Here is a 16,344-nt window from a genome sequence, read left to right as displayed (position 1 = left end):
GTCCGCTACAAGGTGCTGGGGGAACCCCCCCCTCCCCCCTCCGGTCCATCCTGCAGGCCTGCTGAGGGGGGGGCCGCATTCATCACGACCGGGATGCCAGTTAGGATAATATCGGTGATTAGTAACCCAGAGCGGTTTGCTTGAGAAAGAGAAAAAGAAAGTGTTATTGAAGGTCCGTGGAGGGAGAGAGAGAGAGAGAGAGAGAGAGAGGAAGGGAGAGAGAAAGGAAGAAGGCGGGGACAGAAATGTGGGATGTTTGTTGTTTGTATTCTGACGTGATAAACGGACGTTTTCTGAAGGACCGATGGTGAACGTAAGAGTTTTTGGGATAAATGAAATGTTAAACACTTTGTCGACTTGGACACTTCGATAGTGTCAAGTTGCTAATATGCGTATTTAATGAAGACGTGTCTTTAGGCCTGGGGCCTCCATGTTTTAAACAACAACAACAACCTGCAGTGAGATCTGCTTTAAGATTCCGAGCAGGCGACGGACTTCTTGTTTTCTTGTCTTGGACACGACAAATGTAATTCTGACTGTAATTGGATTCATCAAACCGACGCCTGTATCTGTATGAATTAATTTGCTGGACAAAGATGCTTTTTTTTTTTTTGTACAATTTTAAATTAAATAATTTTGATACCAATTGGAGCTCTGGTGCGGGCTGTCTCGTTTGATATCGTCTGACGCGCTGCCGATCGCGTCCCTCCTTCCACCTGGACTTCCTTTCTTTCGTTAATTCACTCTTTTGCTATGAATCACATTTTTCCAGATTTTGTTTTTTTTGTGGAAACAATGAGGGCACCTGTTTCCTCCAGATTCACACTAACCATGGGCAACACGCGCGTGTGTGCTTCCTGAGTGTGTGTGTGTGTGTGTGGGGGGGGGCTGCAGACTCCCGATGAACTCTCCCACCCTCTGCCTCCTCACCCGCTTTCCTGATCCCTGATCAGTTGTGCTCATTGTCCCCAAATGTTGGAAGCTCAACGGGGAGTTTCCAACCGTCGCCCCCTCCTCAGCTGAAAAAATTAAACATGACATGCAACTTATTTCTGCCCGGCGGGATCCCCCCCCCCCCCCCTTCTGCTGCAACACTGTTCACAAAGAGTGTGTCAGGAAAAGAAAAAAAGGAACACCACCAGGAAGTGATTAAAACATGTGAAAGGTTTTTCAGGAAGATGGGAAAACCGGAAGCAGTTTCGTCATCCTGCTGAAAGTGCACAGACTCCAAGGTGAATCCTTGATCCTATATGATGATGAATTAATAAGTCATAAATTGCATAAATCGAGTAAACCTGGGACCATGCGTGTTTGTCTCCCTCTGGCGGTGGACGTGTGGAAATGCACGAGGATTCAGAACGAATCTATTTTACCTGATTCACATTCAAACTCTGCAATGTTGTTGTTTTAATGGGAGAAAGAAGATTTTTAATGTTAAATATAAATGTAAATCATATTCAAATTAAATCAAACAATATTAAATTCAGACTCAGGATCAAATGAAATCTTGTGCCTGAATTTCCCTCCGGGATTAATAAAGTATTCTGTATTTTGTTATTTGTTGATGAGAAATACAACATGTGTTTATATCGTTAAAGGAATATTTATTTATATAGTCCAATCTGCGCATGCGTATGAGCTAAATTGTAGATCAAGGTACAAGACTTGTTTTTGTCTGCGCTTCACCGGTGCGTGAAGAGCCCGCATCCTGCGCTGCACCGGGGAAAACCGGCAGGACGTGGATGCGAATCTCACCGAGGGCTTCGAACCCCTGACATGCTGCCTCGGGTAGGTGAGAGCGAAGTTTTATTGTCGGAGGCTCCGGTTGGACAGGAACGACCGGTCGGGTGTCATTTTTTTCACGTTCAACGTTGTTTTGACTTCCAGCGTGCCGGTAAAAGGACGACGCGGAAAGCAGAAGTTCCGCAATAATTCCAAACCTCCTCAAAATCCTCACGATTATGAGGAACCGGTGTTTAGCGCAGCTGGCAGCGGCGACCACTGCGCATGCGCATCGCGAGTGTCACGTCACTCCCGGCGTGGGGCGGGGGGCGTGCGCGATCACGTCTCCCTATTTCCTCACCTCTGTGGAACAACCGCTGAATGACGTGGACGCGTTTCACGCGCCTGCAGGTGCTTTTATTTTGTTTAACGCGCCTACAGGTGCTTTTATTTTGTTTAACGCGCCTACAGGTGCTTTTATTTTGTTTAACGCGCCTGCAGGTGCTTTTATTTTGTTTAACGCGCCTACAGGTGCTTTTATTTTGTTTAACGCGCCTGCAGGTGCTTTTATTTTGTTTAACGCGCCTACAGGTGCTTTTATTTTGTTTAACGCGCCTGCAGGTGCTTTTATTTTGTTTAACGCGCCTACAGGTGCTTTTATTTTGTTTAACGCGCCTGCAGGTGCTTTTATTTTGTTTAACGCGCCTGCAGGTGCTTTTATTTTGTTTAACGCGCCTACAGGTGCTTTTATTTTGTTTAACGCGCCTGCAGGTGCTTTTATTTTGTTTAACGCGCCTGCAGGCGCTTTTATTTTGTTTAACGCGCCTACAGGTGCTTTTATTTTGTTGACTCTGCTCATTTAAATAGAAACGGCAATAAAAGCCACTTAAAGTTTACAAAGGGGCGTTTAAATTCTATCATTTGTTCTGTGACTGAACACACAAATGTCATTCGCACGGTACAATCCAGGAATACGGATTGAATCGGTTACCACGGTAACCAATCTGGAGCTCTCCTAATCGGCCGCTTTCATCTCCATTTATTTCCTGCAGTTGAACCTGTTTTAGAGATGACCGGACTCAAGCGGCGAGCGCGGCGCCCCGAGGAGGAGGACGGGGGCCCGGACGGGGGGGGCCCGGACGGGGGCTGGGGCTGGGTTCTGGTCGGCGCCATGTTCGTCAGCGTCAGCCTGGTGTTCGGCCTGCTGCGCAGCGTGGGCGTGTTCTTCGTGGCGTTCGAGCAGCACTTCGGCGAGAGCGCTCAGGCCATCTCCTGGATCTCGTCCACCAGCCTGGCGGCGCAGCAGTTCTTCAGTGAGTCCCCGGGTTCCCCCGCCGGGTTCCCCCGACGGGTTCCGCAGCTTCTCCGCCTGCCGGCGCCTTTTAATCGGCGCTCGCTGACACTCACTAACCGTTTAGCAGCAGTCGTTCATTACAAACAAAGGATTCCAGGAAGCGCTCAAAGCTTTCCGGGCCCGCCCCTTCTCGCCCGGCAGGCCCGTTGAGCGCGGCGTTGTGCAACGCCTACGACACCCGGCGGGTGATGATGGCGGGCGGCTGCCTCGCCGGACTCGGCTTCATCCTCGCCTCGCAGGCCGCCTGCCTCGCTCACCTCTACCTCACCATCGGCGTCGTCACGGGTAACGAGTCTCGCGGCAGAATTCAAAAGCGGTTCATTGTGTTACCATAGCGACCTCTTCCCCCCCCCCCCAGGATTCGGCTGGAGCATGGTCTTCACCCCCATGGTCGCTACGGTCATAGCTAACTTCACGCGGCGGCGCTCCCTCGCCTTGGGGCTGGGCTTCTCCAGCATCGGGATCTCCTCCTTCGCGTTCAACCCGCTCTTCCAGCTGCTGGTGCAGGAGTACGCCTGGCGGGGGGCCCTTCTCATCCTGGGGGGGCTCAGCTTCAACATCGTCCCCTGCGGCGCTCTCATCCGACCGAAGAAGCGCTCCGAGGCGCCGGCGAAGGTGAGAGGCGAGAGCCGCCGTCCGCTGAAGGCGGCGAAGCTCGGACGCTAAACGCCCCGGTTCAGTTTCTCCATCCCGTCCCTCCCTCCAGGCGGACACGGCGAGCGGACCGCCAGGCCCCGCCTCCTTCCTCCGCCGGGTCTCCTCCTACATGGAGCTGCCGCTGCTCCTCCACCGTCCCTACATGTCCTTCGTCCTCAGCCTCTGCCTGCTGAACATCGGCTACTTCGTGCCGTACTTCCACCTGGTGCCGCACAGCCGCCACGCCGGCTTCACGGAGTACCAGGCCGCCTTCGTCATGTCGGCCGCCGGCGCGTCGGACACCGTGGGCCGCATCCTGTCCGGCTGGTTCTCGGACCTGGGCGTCTTTCGGCTGGTCCACATCGTGACCGCCTGGATGGCGTTGGTGGGCGTGGCCATCATGTTGCTACCCGTTAGCTCCTTGTCCGGGTCCTACCCTGCGTTAGTGGCGGTCAGCCTCTTCTACGGCTTCTTCGCCGGGGCGCTGAACTCCGTGGTTTTAGGGCTGGTGCCCCAAATAGTGGGCGTGGAGCGGACGATGGGCGCCCTGGGGCTGCTGCAGGCCATCGAGAGCGTGACGGGGCTGCTGGGAGGACCTCTGTCAGGTACGCACAAAAAAAAAAAAAAAAGCACAGAACCTTTAAGAACAGACGAGTCCGCGCTTGGCGAGGTTAGCGTGGCGTGCTAACTTCTCTGGCTCTAAACATTTTACTCTTCGCTCCGTCCTCCAAGGGTTCCTGAAGGACGTCACGGGAGACTACCTCGTTTCCTTCGTGGTGTCCGGCAGCTTCCTCGTCCTCGCCGCTTTGCCGTTGATGACCCTGCCTCGCTACTTTTCCTGCACGGATCCGCCGCCGCCGCCGCCTCGAAGACGTTCGAGTTGCGGCAGAGACGAGGCCTCGCAGCTGGAGTTGGAGCAGATGGACAGTTCGCCAAACGTTCACTCGCTGGCCTAATGACGCGAGGGAAGACGCCGCCGTCGACCTGCTGCCCCCCCCCCCCCCCCGTGAGTTCATGATGTGCCTCAGATATTCAAACCCGAAGCAACGAAAGACGTTTATTGTGATTTACGACTTCACCTCACGGCACTAACAGCCCGAGTGAAGGACTTTGCATCCTCGGCGAGGGGATCATTGAGTTTTCCGCGCCCCTCTGCGCTGCGCTGCGTTCACACCGATCTGTTCTGGACTGTTGCTTCACCGCCAGTGCCTTTTTTTTCTCACTTGACAGGAAGTGCATGTGAAAAGGTCACGTGATCAGCCCGGAAGCTGGTTGACGGAGTCGCCGTGTTTTTCTGAAGTTAGGATTAAATGTGACGACATGAAATGTGATACTTTGATTCAATATAATTCTGTATGGTGCCTTTACATGGACGCATTTAATCGGATTAAAAGCCTGATTGGAATAAAAATGCTTCATGTACACACCCAAATCGGATTAATCTGACCCAATCAAGCTCGATTCGATCGAGAGGGGTGGTTTATACCGATTCATGATCCGATCAGTGCGAATGAAAACACTTCGGTACAAGCCGTCTTTACTGCGCATGTCTGTGACGTCACCCCCACGCGCTTCTGTTATTCCCGGAAGCTAGTTGAAGCAGAGCGAGCGAAAGACAGAACTGGTCCATATTTGAGACAAACGTGTTGCCGTAGATAATAAAGGAGGAAAGTAAAAGCGCAAACGGGGAAAACGCGCGAAATAACGCTGACGTTTCAAGCAGAAAAGCGCGGAGCCGTGTTTTGTTTACAACGGAAGTTGCTACGGCTTCTTCTACTATTTCCGGTATCTTTGGTAAAAATTGCGCAGGTTAAAATAATTTATTCTGATCCAGAATATCTTTAGGGTCCGTGAACACATTGCATCCGATCATAATTTTACTCCCAACTCCAATCGGATTAAATAAATGTTGTCCATGTAAACGCAGCCAGTATGTCACGATACGTAGGTCAGATGATGGTAGTTGTTTAAAGGGATGGCGCCATCTGCTGGTCCGGACACAGTACTGCATAGAATCATTAAAACAAACAAAAAAAGATGAACACACACCTGACTGGTTTGTGCTGCGTTTTATTTGAGTACCTGACGCTGTTGAACAAAGACAAGAACAGTGAACAAAATAAAGAAAAGAATTCGTTACAGGAAGGCAATTTATTATTTTGAGACTTCTATTTCTGACAAATGTTCACATCTCAACTCGGTAGAAATGCAGAGGAGCGTAAAAATAGCCCTTTGTCTCTGAAGTCAACGCCAGCCGAGCTGTGACCAAACCACGAGGCGTGTGGGGGGGGGGGGGGGGGTAGCCAGTGGAAATGTGCCTGGCCGCATTCCGACGCGTCTCTTTTTTCACGTGTGCTGCAAAAAACCTGAAGAGGCGGCGACGGCTGGTTTAAGTTCTGGGCTCTGCGCTGCGGCGTTTGAGTTTCTCTGGGTTGTTGGACGCCATGTGTGAAAAGTCTCTGAAGATGTCGCGGTAGGTTTCGTCACCTGGAAAAGTGCAGAGATGTAATCCGTGAGCACACACCTGATACTCGGCTCGGCTCCGGCCGATCCGGAGCCATTTAGACTTGCAGCCCGAAAGCCAGAGGGAGCATGCGGGCGGAACACACAAAGGACACACCTGAGGGGGGGGGGGGGCATGCACGTGCACTTTACCTCTCGGTTTTTTTTTTGCGGCAGGTGGCGCACACCGAGCAAGCAGTCGAGAACCGGGTCGGACATCTCGGCGTGACGGAAAGGACGAAAGGCGCATGAGTGCACACAGAGACACGGCGCGTTAACAAAAACAACAACAGCAGCAGCAGCTGGACCGGCGGTCGTTTCCCGGCACAACAAAAAGCGTCGCCCTCCCGATTTCAAACCGGACGGACTGGGATTTAGGAAAAGGAGCCCAAACGGGCATCGGTGTCACTATTCACAGAATAGAGGGATTTACCCGTCCTTCAGAACCAACGGGATTAGAATTAGCTTCAGATATTTTCTCCTTTCATTCGCGACCTTTGCACTCCGCCTTTGAGGTCACGCCCCGGCGTTCTGTCCTGGTGTCTCGCTGAAGTCTATTTTTTTAATCTCAGAGGTGACGATCATTTCTCCACAGATGAGAACATCCGAGTTCTTATTCTTGACGTCTTCTCGTTTTTTCTTTTAGCTTAAAATCCTAAAACAAACAAAAAAGAAGCTAATTGGCGTCGGGGCTTGATCTCTCTCTCTCTCTCTCTCACGCTAATCATTCCCCCCCCCTTGAGCCCGGCCACTCATGTGGTTCTTAATAGCCTGCAGGCTCTTCCTGGTGTGGGCCAGCCCACCTCCAGTCCCACCCAATAAGCTCCCGGATCCCTGCCCCCCCGAGTGACCTGATGGGCCAAATGCTTCGTCCATCTCCCGCATCTCCTTGTTCATCTTGGCGATCCGCAGCCTGAGAAGGAGAAGGTATTAAGTTGCTGTTGTTGGTTGCCATGGTTACACAGGAGCTTTTTCTGCCGCCCCCCCCCCCCTTTTTTACTCACAAAGTCACAATGTCAGCGTTGGCGTTGTCCACGGCGATGGTTATGGGGTCTTTCTGGTGCTTGTCTCTGGCGTTGTAGTCCGCTCCTCGCTTCAGGAAGAGACAGACCAACCTGGGACGGAGAAGAGAGACGCTTTGGACATCTTTGATTTGTCTCAATGGAAAAACTGAACCCGAAACAATTGTGGGCAGTAAAACCGAACGACGGGACTCGATTGGACCCCGGGGCGAGTCGTCAGCAGAACGGGCGTCCTACCCGGTGTGACCCAGAACGGTGGCGTGGTGCAGCGGCCCCCTCCCGTCGCTGTCCGCCAGGTTGACGTTGGCGCCGTTCTGCAGGAGGAACTCGCAGGCGGCGAGGGCGTTCTGGTGAAGAGGTGGGGGACATTTAAATCGGGGTTCGTCCTTGGGGAGCACGGAGACGAAGGGCCCTACTGAAAAGCCTCCTCACCACCGAGACGGCTTGTATCAGCGCCGTGCTGGACTCGGCGGACGCGTTGACCCAGTTGACGTCGGCGCCGTGGGCCAGGGCGTCGGCCATGAGGGGGAACTTCTGCAGGGCTGCGGAGCGGTACAGCAGGGCGCCGGGATGAAGGACGCCAAGATCCTCCTCTTCCTCGCGGGCGTCTGCGAGGAGCAGAGGGTTAACTCCCGTGTCTTCAAAGGTAAAAGCCTTTTTCCTGTGTGTGTGTGTGTGTGGGGTGGGGTGGGGGGTCACCTTTACCTGGACTGTTCTTCTGGACGAGGTCACTGGGTCTCAGACCTGGGACACAGAGGCGGATCGGGATCAGCGGCGAACAGGAAGTCCACCATTAGAGTCACGCCGCTGGCCCGGTCTCCCCCGGCGCTTACCCGTGAGCCGGGGCAGGGTGGTTCGGTTGGGCTTGGGTTTGAGCGGCGGCCGCGGGCCCGTCCGGTCCTGCGTGGCCGCTCGGTCCCGCCTGCCGCTGGCCCACCTCAGGGGGGCGTTCCTGGCCGTCTCGGGCAGCTTCTGGATGAACTTCTTTTCGACGTATTTCGAGCGGATCCACGACTCTTTGTCTCCTCTGGCGGACAGGAAAGATGGTGGAGAAACAAGCCGTCAGCGGAAACGCCGCGTTGCCCCGGCAACCTCTCCTTTAAACATCTAAAAAGGTATGAACCCAAAGGAGCCGTGACGCGTCGCATTTCTGCAGCTGTGAGTCAAGAAAAGGTCAAAAAGAACGAGCGGAACGACCCTTTAATGTTTCCGGGGGGGGGGGGGGGTGTTAGCGGTGGGCGTTTGCACCTGGGGCTGGAGGGGTGGGGCTTCTTGATGGTCATGTCGTCGATCCGGGCCTCGTAGATCCTGTTGATCACCGCGTTTCCCAATTCGCACATCAGCTGGAGGAAGGGGGAGGGGGGGGGGGGAGAAACGGCTCCGACTGTCTCTATTTGGAGGAACTATTTGAAGTAATCTATTACAGTAATCGGCAAGTAAATCACCTTGATGAGCTCCGGCTCCCAGGAGTCCAGAGTGAGGGAGCGCACTTTGGAGAAATGGACTCCGAGGCTCCTGGAGGAGAAGAAACCGTTAAAGGATTCAAGCCGTGTGTGTGTGTGTGTGCGTGCGCGCGTGCGCGTGTGTGCGTGCGTGCGCGTACCTGTGTATTCCCGAGCAGACGATACAAAGCGTGATTCCCAGGTTGATGGAGGCCCAGTCCGGTCCGGGTTCTCCACAGTCGCAGCACAGCTCGTTCCCGCGGATCGCCTGGACCTCCTCCAGCGCCTTGCAGCCCTCGCTCTCCTGATCGTCTCCTCCTCCTCCTCCAAATTGCCGACACTGAGCTGCAGCGCCGTCTCTGTGACACACACACACACACACACACACACACACACACACACACACACACACACACACACACACACACACAAAATGAGGACGAACACAAAGACACACAAATTCCTTTGATAAATCTCACACTGAACAAAATGGATGAAGAAGTCTCTGCCATTTGGATGCGCATAAATCCGTGCGTGTGCGTGTGTGTGTGTGTGTGCGTGTGTGTGCGTGTGTGTGTGTGTGTGTTCTCACAGGGCTGTGCGGGTCCTCTCGTCGCTCCTGAAAGGCCGAGGCGATGCTGTTTTGGACGGCTTTCATCCACGCCTGCTGTTGTCTCTCCGAGTCCGCCTGCAATAAACAGGACCTACACACACGCGCGCACACACACACACACACACACACACATACACAGATCAACTCAAATGGAAAGATTCTCACAAACACACACTTTTCTGCAGGACGCACGCACACACACACTCACTTTGACGGGGAGACCACCTCGAAACAGAACCGCCTCTCGTTTTCAACGCTCGGCTTCACCGTGCAGAGACGCAGGTCCTCCACCACGACCGTGGGCCGGTCCTGCGGACAGAGGGCGGGTCGCGTTGCTCGGACTCTCCAGAGGAACGGCGCCGTTTCTCGGCCGGCTTTGACGCAAACGCAACTTCCGTACCTTGAGCTTCTTCTGATACACCAGCTGATTCTTCTGAATGGAAAACCAACGCCTGGAGCGGAGAGAGAGGACAGACAGGCTCCTTTGAGCGAGAGGAAAAGCATCGGCGCGGCTCTGCTCGCGGGCGGCACTCGCACCTGCTCCAGGTCTTGAAGGCGTTGCTGGCCCTCTTGTAGAGGTGTCCCTCCATGACGATCCCGTTGGGCGCGCCCGCGTTGAAATCCATGATGGAGTCGTCGTAGCTCACGTCCTGCGGAGATCCAAAGGCGTCAGGGGAACGTTCCCGCGGGGATCTAAAGGCGGGTTGCGGGGACGCCGTCACCTTCTTCTTGATGGCGGCGTGTCTTTGTTCCATGTCCCTCTTCTCCCGGGCCGAGTTCAGGACAAACTGAGTGTGCTGTCAGAGAGGACACAGACACACCGGACTCGGGTAAGTCTTTTTAGTGATGGATTATTTTTCATCGATAAAAGTCTCAACTGTTGAAGTAACCCTGAAGAAATATTAAGACAAAAAAAAAGGGATTACAGTCGGATATTGTTAATAATACCCAGGATACATGAATATTCTCTGTCTTCTATTTGGGAATCTTTATTTATCGCTGATTCTACTGGAGGAAAACTTTCCCCCCTCTTTCCTCTTCCTCTCGGGAAATGTCGGCGCATAAACTTTGCTCTCCAGGAAACAGGAATCAGAAATATCTGAAGCTCTGCCTGCATCCTGTCCCCGACGCAGGGGCCCCGGCGACGGCCGCCTCGGTCTCAGAGTTTAATGTCTCGCTCTCGTCTGTTTATTCTCCCTCTGATCATTTCCTGTTGAAACAGGAAGAGCTGAAGAATTAACTCCCCGTTTTAAAATCTCTTTGCAGTGAAAATGCAAATCGTGCTCGTGCACAAAGCCACGCACGCACGCACTCGCGTTGCGTGAAAGACTATTTCCTGTCGCAATGAAAATGTGATGTTGTCTTGCGACACCCTGACCGCGCCCCCCCTTAGGAAGATAAACCAAAAAGGCTAAACTTTGCAACATTTTTTTTAAACTTCAGGTTTTTAAACTTTAGGTAGAAAAAAAACGTGTCGGGAGAACGACATCCTGCTGTTGCCCCACGATAAGAACACGCATCGCGTTACAACATCCACTAAACTCCGACCGTCCCCTTTCGTAATCTCTTACCAAACAATCCTCCCGATTAGACGAGTCTGCTCTTCCTGCGCAGCCGGGAATAGAGAATAAAATACAAACGCAAACAGGAAATCACCTCCTCGTTCAGCTTCTGTCGATACTGGTCCAGTTCTGACAGGGACTGGTGGCCTTGACGGAAGAACTGGGCCTGGGCCTCCATCAGGGACAGCGTCTGACATCAAAGCCGGACAAGCGAGTTACAAGAACGCTCCACTTTGACGGGGGACATGGGGGACATGGGGGACATACAAACAGCTGAACTCACTGCCATCAGAATGTCCGTCTTCTTCTTGGCCTCAATGACATTAATCTGGAACGAGAGGACTTTGAGATTTACATGCATTAAATTAAATAACCCCCCCCCCCTCCCCCCTTTACCTCCAGGACGTAATCCAGGGCCACGGACCGGAAGGACTTGCGCGCGTGCAGCAAAGCGTTGCTCGCCTCTTCTATTTCGTGCTGCCTCCCTCTGGGGGCCTGAGCGTTCCTCGCCAGCGCCCCCTCCAGGCCTTCGCTGCTGCGCTCGAACTCCTTTCGCACGTCCTTGAAGCGACGCACATCCCTGGAAGTCGGGACGGGGACGGGACGGGGACAGTCTGGTGAGATCGCCCTCTTTCCAGGAGAGTTTAAACCCATAAATCAAAAAAGCGGCGCGAGTCACGCGGGCGCCCTCACTCACTCTTTGACGAAGTTCTGCAGCTTGGTCTTGACTGACGTCTGTGTGGTCTCGATCATTTCCTACAAGGGGAAGCAGAGGCAGATTGATATCTCGGCGGCTGTTAAATGTCAGACGCGGCGCAAAGTAACTCGGACTCACCTCCTGCGCCTCCAAGATGATGGATAGGCTTTTGGAGAACTTGTCCATACTCTCCTGCAGGACAGACAGATTAGATCCTGCATCACATCTCATTTAATCACATGTCGTGTCAGGAAATGCAACCGTCCAAGGTGTAGCGGGCCGTGTAAAATGCTTTCTTCCTGTTTTCACCTCCATCATGAAATCCCCGGAGCATTGCTGTCCCAGCTCCCGGAGGCCGGAGACAAAGCTCTTGCTGGTCTGACGGTAGGCCCTGCCGGCCTCCAACATGGCCTGGCATTGTTTGACAAGCTGGAGGACGAAAACGTGGAAAAGAATTCAAATTTAATACACAATAAACGGACGATTTCAGAGTCCTGAGGCAGAAGGAGCTTGAAACACAACCCCGGTATTTACTCAAATTAGCCTATTAGCTACAAAGTACCCACCTTTGCTTAGCTAGCTAGCAGCAGCAAACAAACAGCCTGAATTTCACACTAAATTATATTTTACTTTTTTTTATTAGAATAAAATATCTGATGATTTCTTGCACAGTGGTCTGAACGTTTTCTCCAGAAGTCTGTTTGCAAATCACAGCATGATACCATGTAGCATGCTAACATGCTAGCATGACAGAACAGAAAAAAAGCAGGTTTCTGATATTGAAATAAACACATCTGGTGATCATGCGAAAGGACAGGGAAGGTAGAAGCTGAGTTTTAGGCGCTAACAGTAAGCTATGCTAAAGTCAACTTGCAGGTAAAAGCCACCTGTTGACCTTAAAACGATAATCAAGAGGGACACCTGAGACTCAAACGTGTGAATGGGGGGGACAGAAGTGATCCGATTCCTGACAGAACTTCTCTCTAATGCAGGACAATACGAGGAAGCAAACGCCCGCAGCTACTTCCAGTTCAGTCGGGTGAAACGCACCTTAGGCACCGCCCGCATCGCCGCTTCGCAGACGGCGTTCGTGTTCAACGGGACATCTGTGTACACGTAGTAAATGCGTGCAGGTGGATTGTGCTCACCTTCTCCAAGCGTGTCTCCAGATCGCTCACATCGCTCTGGACCACTTCGATGTCGGCTCTGAAAGACGCAAACACGCAAAGTCATGGCCGAGACCTCGCCGTTTAACGTTTATTTTTACATTCCAGCCTGTGTCGTCACATCAATGTGTGCAATTTTGAAATATTTCCTTCAGTGCCAGCATCTTACTGCTATTTTCCTGAAACAAACGCTTTCTAAATTTACAAAATCATACTGAAATACAACAAACGGAGGGGGGGGGGGAGCCATTATTAAAATCAGCAGAGGAGTCGTGTGACTGCAAATATTTCACATCCCCATGGTTACCAAACCCAACCGGCGGTTGGGTACGGACCTGGAGGCAGTGGTTTGAGATCTGGCCTTGGATCGCCTGTCCCAGGAAGCCTAGAAGACGACTATAAGAACCTCTGGGACCTTCCACGGAGACAGACAGCCGAGAGGAGGATCTGGACAGACTAACTGTCTGTGTTTCTGTGAGTCTGATGTCATTGTCTTTCTTTAAATATACATTTAAAGTCAGACAGAAATGCTTGAAGGAAAGGAAGGGTGAAGACGCCTCCTTCGTTTGAAGAGGCGACATCCTCTCCGTGAGTCAGTAGGAGACGCAGCAAAGAGGTAGATTAGGTTGAACCACCCAAAAAAAAACCACTTCCTGTCTCAGCTCACCTCAGAGCCTCACTTCCTGTTGCCCCGCCACCTCATCTGTTACCTAGCAACGCATCCGAGTCTCCGTCCTGAGCTGCCGCTGCAGGGTTTTTTTTTTTGTGCGTCCTCCTTGAACATCAACGCCATGATCGATTTGATTGACTGTTTCCACGCACGGGCCTCCCTCCCTCACGTGCACGCACGCCGTCCCCCTGGCAACCAGGCTGCACGGCCACAGGAACGACTCACACTTTCCACTGGTGTGCATGCAAACCGCTTAAACTTAATTATGGGGGACATATAGAGGCTGAGGGACCTGGAATGAAATATGCTAAATCAGCTGGAAGAGGTGACGCCAGGATCCGTGACTCAGAGGGGGGGGGGGCAACCGGGGAGGGGCCCTTTAAACCACCCCGGATGGTGAGATTCCTGCTGAAAGACATGCCAGAGAGCTATAACATCGTAATAAGACGTAATAAGCTGCTCCTTGCAGGCGATGGGTTTTGGAAACTTGAATTTCCTGATCTACCGTCAGCTTCCAACGGTTCTACGAGACCAAACCGCAGCAACAGCAGACCTCGGATCAGTTCAGTCCTCCGTGCGGGCGTCACGCTCCCGGAATTCAATCAAATAGTTTGCTCGACCCAGAGGAACTGGTTTATCGTGGCGACGGCGGAACAGGTGAAAGTCTCACCTGAAGCGCGGAGAGTCTTTCAAGCACTCCTCGAAGTCCAGCTTGACCGTCATCCCTCCGGACAGTTCGCTTTAATTCTCCGGATCCTCTCTGGCCACGAGTTTTACCGATCCGACGCGGTGACTCGACTCATTCTCCTCGCCGGACGTTTTTTTTTAATTCTTTTTTTTTTTTTTTTAAAACATCGAGATATTGTCTTGAATCTTCCGTCTGACGCGCACGACAAACAAAAAAAACAACAACACCGACTTGTCTATGAATGAACGCAGGGAGGAGTAAGGCGCGTCATTACCGTGTTTATCCGGCAAATAAAACAATTAAACAGCGAAGCCTCTCCGGGAATGGATCGATTAAAGATCGATGTTGCCAAACGGAGCAGATGTTACTTGTCCCCGGCTGAAGGACTCGCTCTCTGACACCCGCACGCTAAGCCCAGCCCTCGTCTGACATCACGCGTTTTCCGGGTTTCTTAAAAGTGCGGTTTTATATAGAAAAATAAAAATAAATTAATTAAAAAGCTGCGCAAAAATAAGAGCAGAAAGTTAACTAATGTTGGACCACGTCTGGGTTTTTATGACCGTGAATCTTTGATGCGGTGCTTGCATGCGGGACAACCCGCAGTGAAACGCCTCGGAGGCGGGGTGTGTGTTCGAGTCTGACAGCCTTGCCCGGTCCACTGATTACGAAACCAGCGCGGTGCTTGTGAACATTTCTGTGACAAAAGTTGTATAAATGGTCTTTAGTGCACGTTTTAATTTATATATTTTAAGGCTTAACCGTCTTTATTGCTTATTGTTCCACTGTAATGCTAATTAGCAACGCAAACTAGCTTAAAACAACAACAAACGTTTTTCTTCTTCGTTGTGTTTTTTTTTTTTATAAAAGTGAACGGAAGCCCTAGAGGACCAAAAAATAAACTCTACCATTTTTAACCTTTCATATAAGGATTAAACATATTATGTATTAAAATTAATGTTAATTAGCGTGTACTTTTTGTGTAATAAAGACCGTCTCTTAAACGCCTCGCGTCCTTGTCGTTTGAGCAGCAGTCAAGGGTTAAAGGTTTTCACAACAAAGCAAACGGTGACAAGAAGGTTGCGATAATATCGATAAATAAATCACGACGTGATGATAAAAAGCTTTTTTCAAACTTTTACACCTCATTGTAAATGGGGTCGCCTTCCCATTGACAGTTGTGGGACATTGTGTTACCCATTGCTTTACTTGAATTGCGGCTGCACTGCTCCCAGCGGCGGCCGGTGGTACTGCAACGCTGAGTGCGTTTTTTAAACTTTTGACCTGAGAATGTTTGATGTAATATGTCAAAGGTGAGTCAAAGGTAAGACATGTCTGGGGGGGGTATTTTGTGTTTCCGTATGTCACCGATCTTACAACTATAACCACCCCCCAATTCATATCGACCTGCTCTTTGTCATCATCACAGCAGACACGTGGAAGCCTGATTACTGAGCATGGAAAAAGTAATTACAGCTGCTCAACAGGCTGCCTTCTGCCTCTACACGCTGTTTCTCTGTGTCGTAATCCATCCGCAGCTATAAATTGCGCTACTCTTTGTGTGTCAACTCTCATCGGAAAAGGGCGGGGTTTGTTTTGCGTTGCTAAACGCCTCCATCCATCCAAGACAATAACCGATACTTAAAATTTCCAAAGAAATCCAGTTCTAGAAACAAACGGTCTCTTTTTGAGATAAAACGTAGAATATTAAGTTTTTTTTTTTTAATGCACCAATGTATTCATTTAAATTGTTTGTCGTGTCATCCATTTCCTCAAATGTCCTCCTGTTTAAGATTTAGAAAAATATCTGTTCTCGTGCAACGGTGCGTGAGCGTAAGAAGCGCAGCGCTACGCAAGAAAAAAGCAGGGGCGTCTGCGTAAATGGCGCGCACACAGAGCGCGCACTGGACAGACAGCGGCTTCTGAAAGAGTAAATTAGACGTTTCTTTTACATGATAAACTTGGCTTCTCGCCAGGTTCTTCTTTTTCTTTGACAGGAGATTCCCTGCGCAACTGTCGAAAAATTAAACCACACACACAGTTTCAGGCATCACAGGGTTTTCAAAATAAAATCCTTGGCTGGGATTAAAATTTCCAGGAGCTGAGGAATGTTATCTCCAGCAATTTACGGGATTTGGTCCCATTTGTATAATTGTTTTGATGCTTTTTGTGTAATAAATTATTGCTTTTAAAAACAAACTGTATAGGGGTAACTTTCAATGGTGCTAAGAAGAGAAAGTAGCTCTCTGGGGCAATTACTGCAGGAACCACCC

The 16,344-nt window shown here is 51.2% G+C and overlaps 2 protein-coding genes across 2 annotated transcripts; one reads left to right on the top strand and one right to left on the bottom strand.

The window, feature by feature from the left end:
- The first annotated feature begins 2,791 nt into the window (after nucleotides 1–2,791).
- Nucleotides 2,792–4,668, top strand: slc16a13 (solute carrier family 16 member 13). The gene is made up of 5 exons (XM_068756071.1): nucleotides 2,792–3,035; nucleotides 3,218–3,361; nucleotides 3,435–3,691; nucleotides 3,783–4,317; nucleotides 4,445–4,668. The coding sequence occupies exons 1-5, from the start codon at nucleotides 2,792–2,794 to the stop codon at nucleotides 4,666–4,668; spliced, it is 1,404 nt and encodes a 467-aa protein (XP_068612172.1).
- Nucleotides 4,669–5,099: 431 nt separating this feature from the next.
- acap1 (ArfGAP with coiled-coil, ankyrin repeat and PH domains 1) lies at nucleotides 5,100–14,412 on the bottom strand. The gene is given in 24 exon segments (XM_068755603.1): nucleotides 5,100–6,199; nucleotides 7,066–7,127; nucleotides 7,219–7,329; nucleotides 7,474–7,583; nucleotides 7,669–7,844; nucleotides 7,936–7,980; nucleotides 8,070–8,263; nucleotides 8,485–8,579; nucleotides 8,682–8,751; nucleotides 8,840–9,009; nucleotides 9,011–9,037; nucleotides 9,271–9,382; nucleotides 9,500–9,600; nucleotides 9,692–9,743; nucleotides 9,829–9,941; nucleotides 10,014–10,088; nucleotides 10,948–11,043; nucleotides 11,137–11,181; nucleotides 11,250–11,433; nucleotides 11,551–11,609; nucleotides 11,689–11,742; nucleotides 11,860–11,979; nucleotides 12,699–12,756; nucleotides 14,057–14,412. Coding segments are annotated over 24 exon segments (2,280 nt in total). The 5' UTR covers nucleotides 14,110–14,412; the 3' UTR covers nucleotides 5,100–6,101.
- Between the last annotated feature and the right edge of the window lie 1,932 nt (nucleotides 14,413–16,344).

Source organism: Brachionichthys hirsutus, chromosome 23, assembly GCF_040956055.1.
Source record: "Brachionichthys hirsutus isolate HB-005 chromosome 23, CSIRO-AGI_Bhir_v1, whole genome shotgun sequence".
In the NCBI taxonomy this organism is placed as follows: Eukaryota; Metazoa; Chordata; class Actinopteri; order Lophiiformes; family Brachionichthyidae; genus Brachionichthys; species Brachionichthys hirsutus.
This window is presented reverse-complemented; position numbering and strand designations above follow the sequence as displayed.

What these genes read in the sequence shown, in the direction of transcription:
- slc16a13 (XM_068756071.1), top strand. Translation starts at nt 2,792, where the DNA reads ATGACCGGACTCAAGCGGCGAGCGCGGCGCCCCGAGGAGGAGGACGGG. An exon ending in GGCGGCGCAGCAGTTCTTCA is followed by an intron (nt 3,036 to 3,217) that starts GTGAGTCCCCGG and finishes CTCGCCCGGCAG; the next exon opens with GCCCGTTGAGCGCGGCGTTG. An exon ending in CACCATCGGCGTCGTCACGG is followed by an intron (nt 3,362 to 3,434) that starts GTAACGAGTCTC and finishes CCCCCCCCCCAG; the next exon opens with GATTCGGCTGGAGCATGGTC.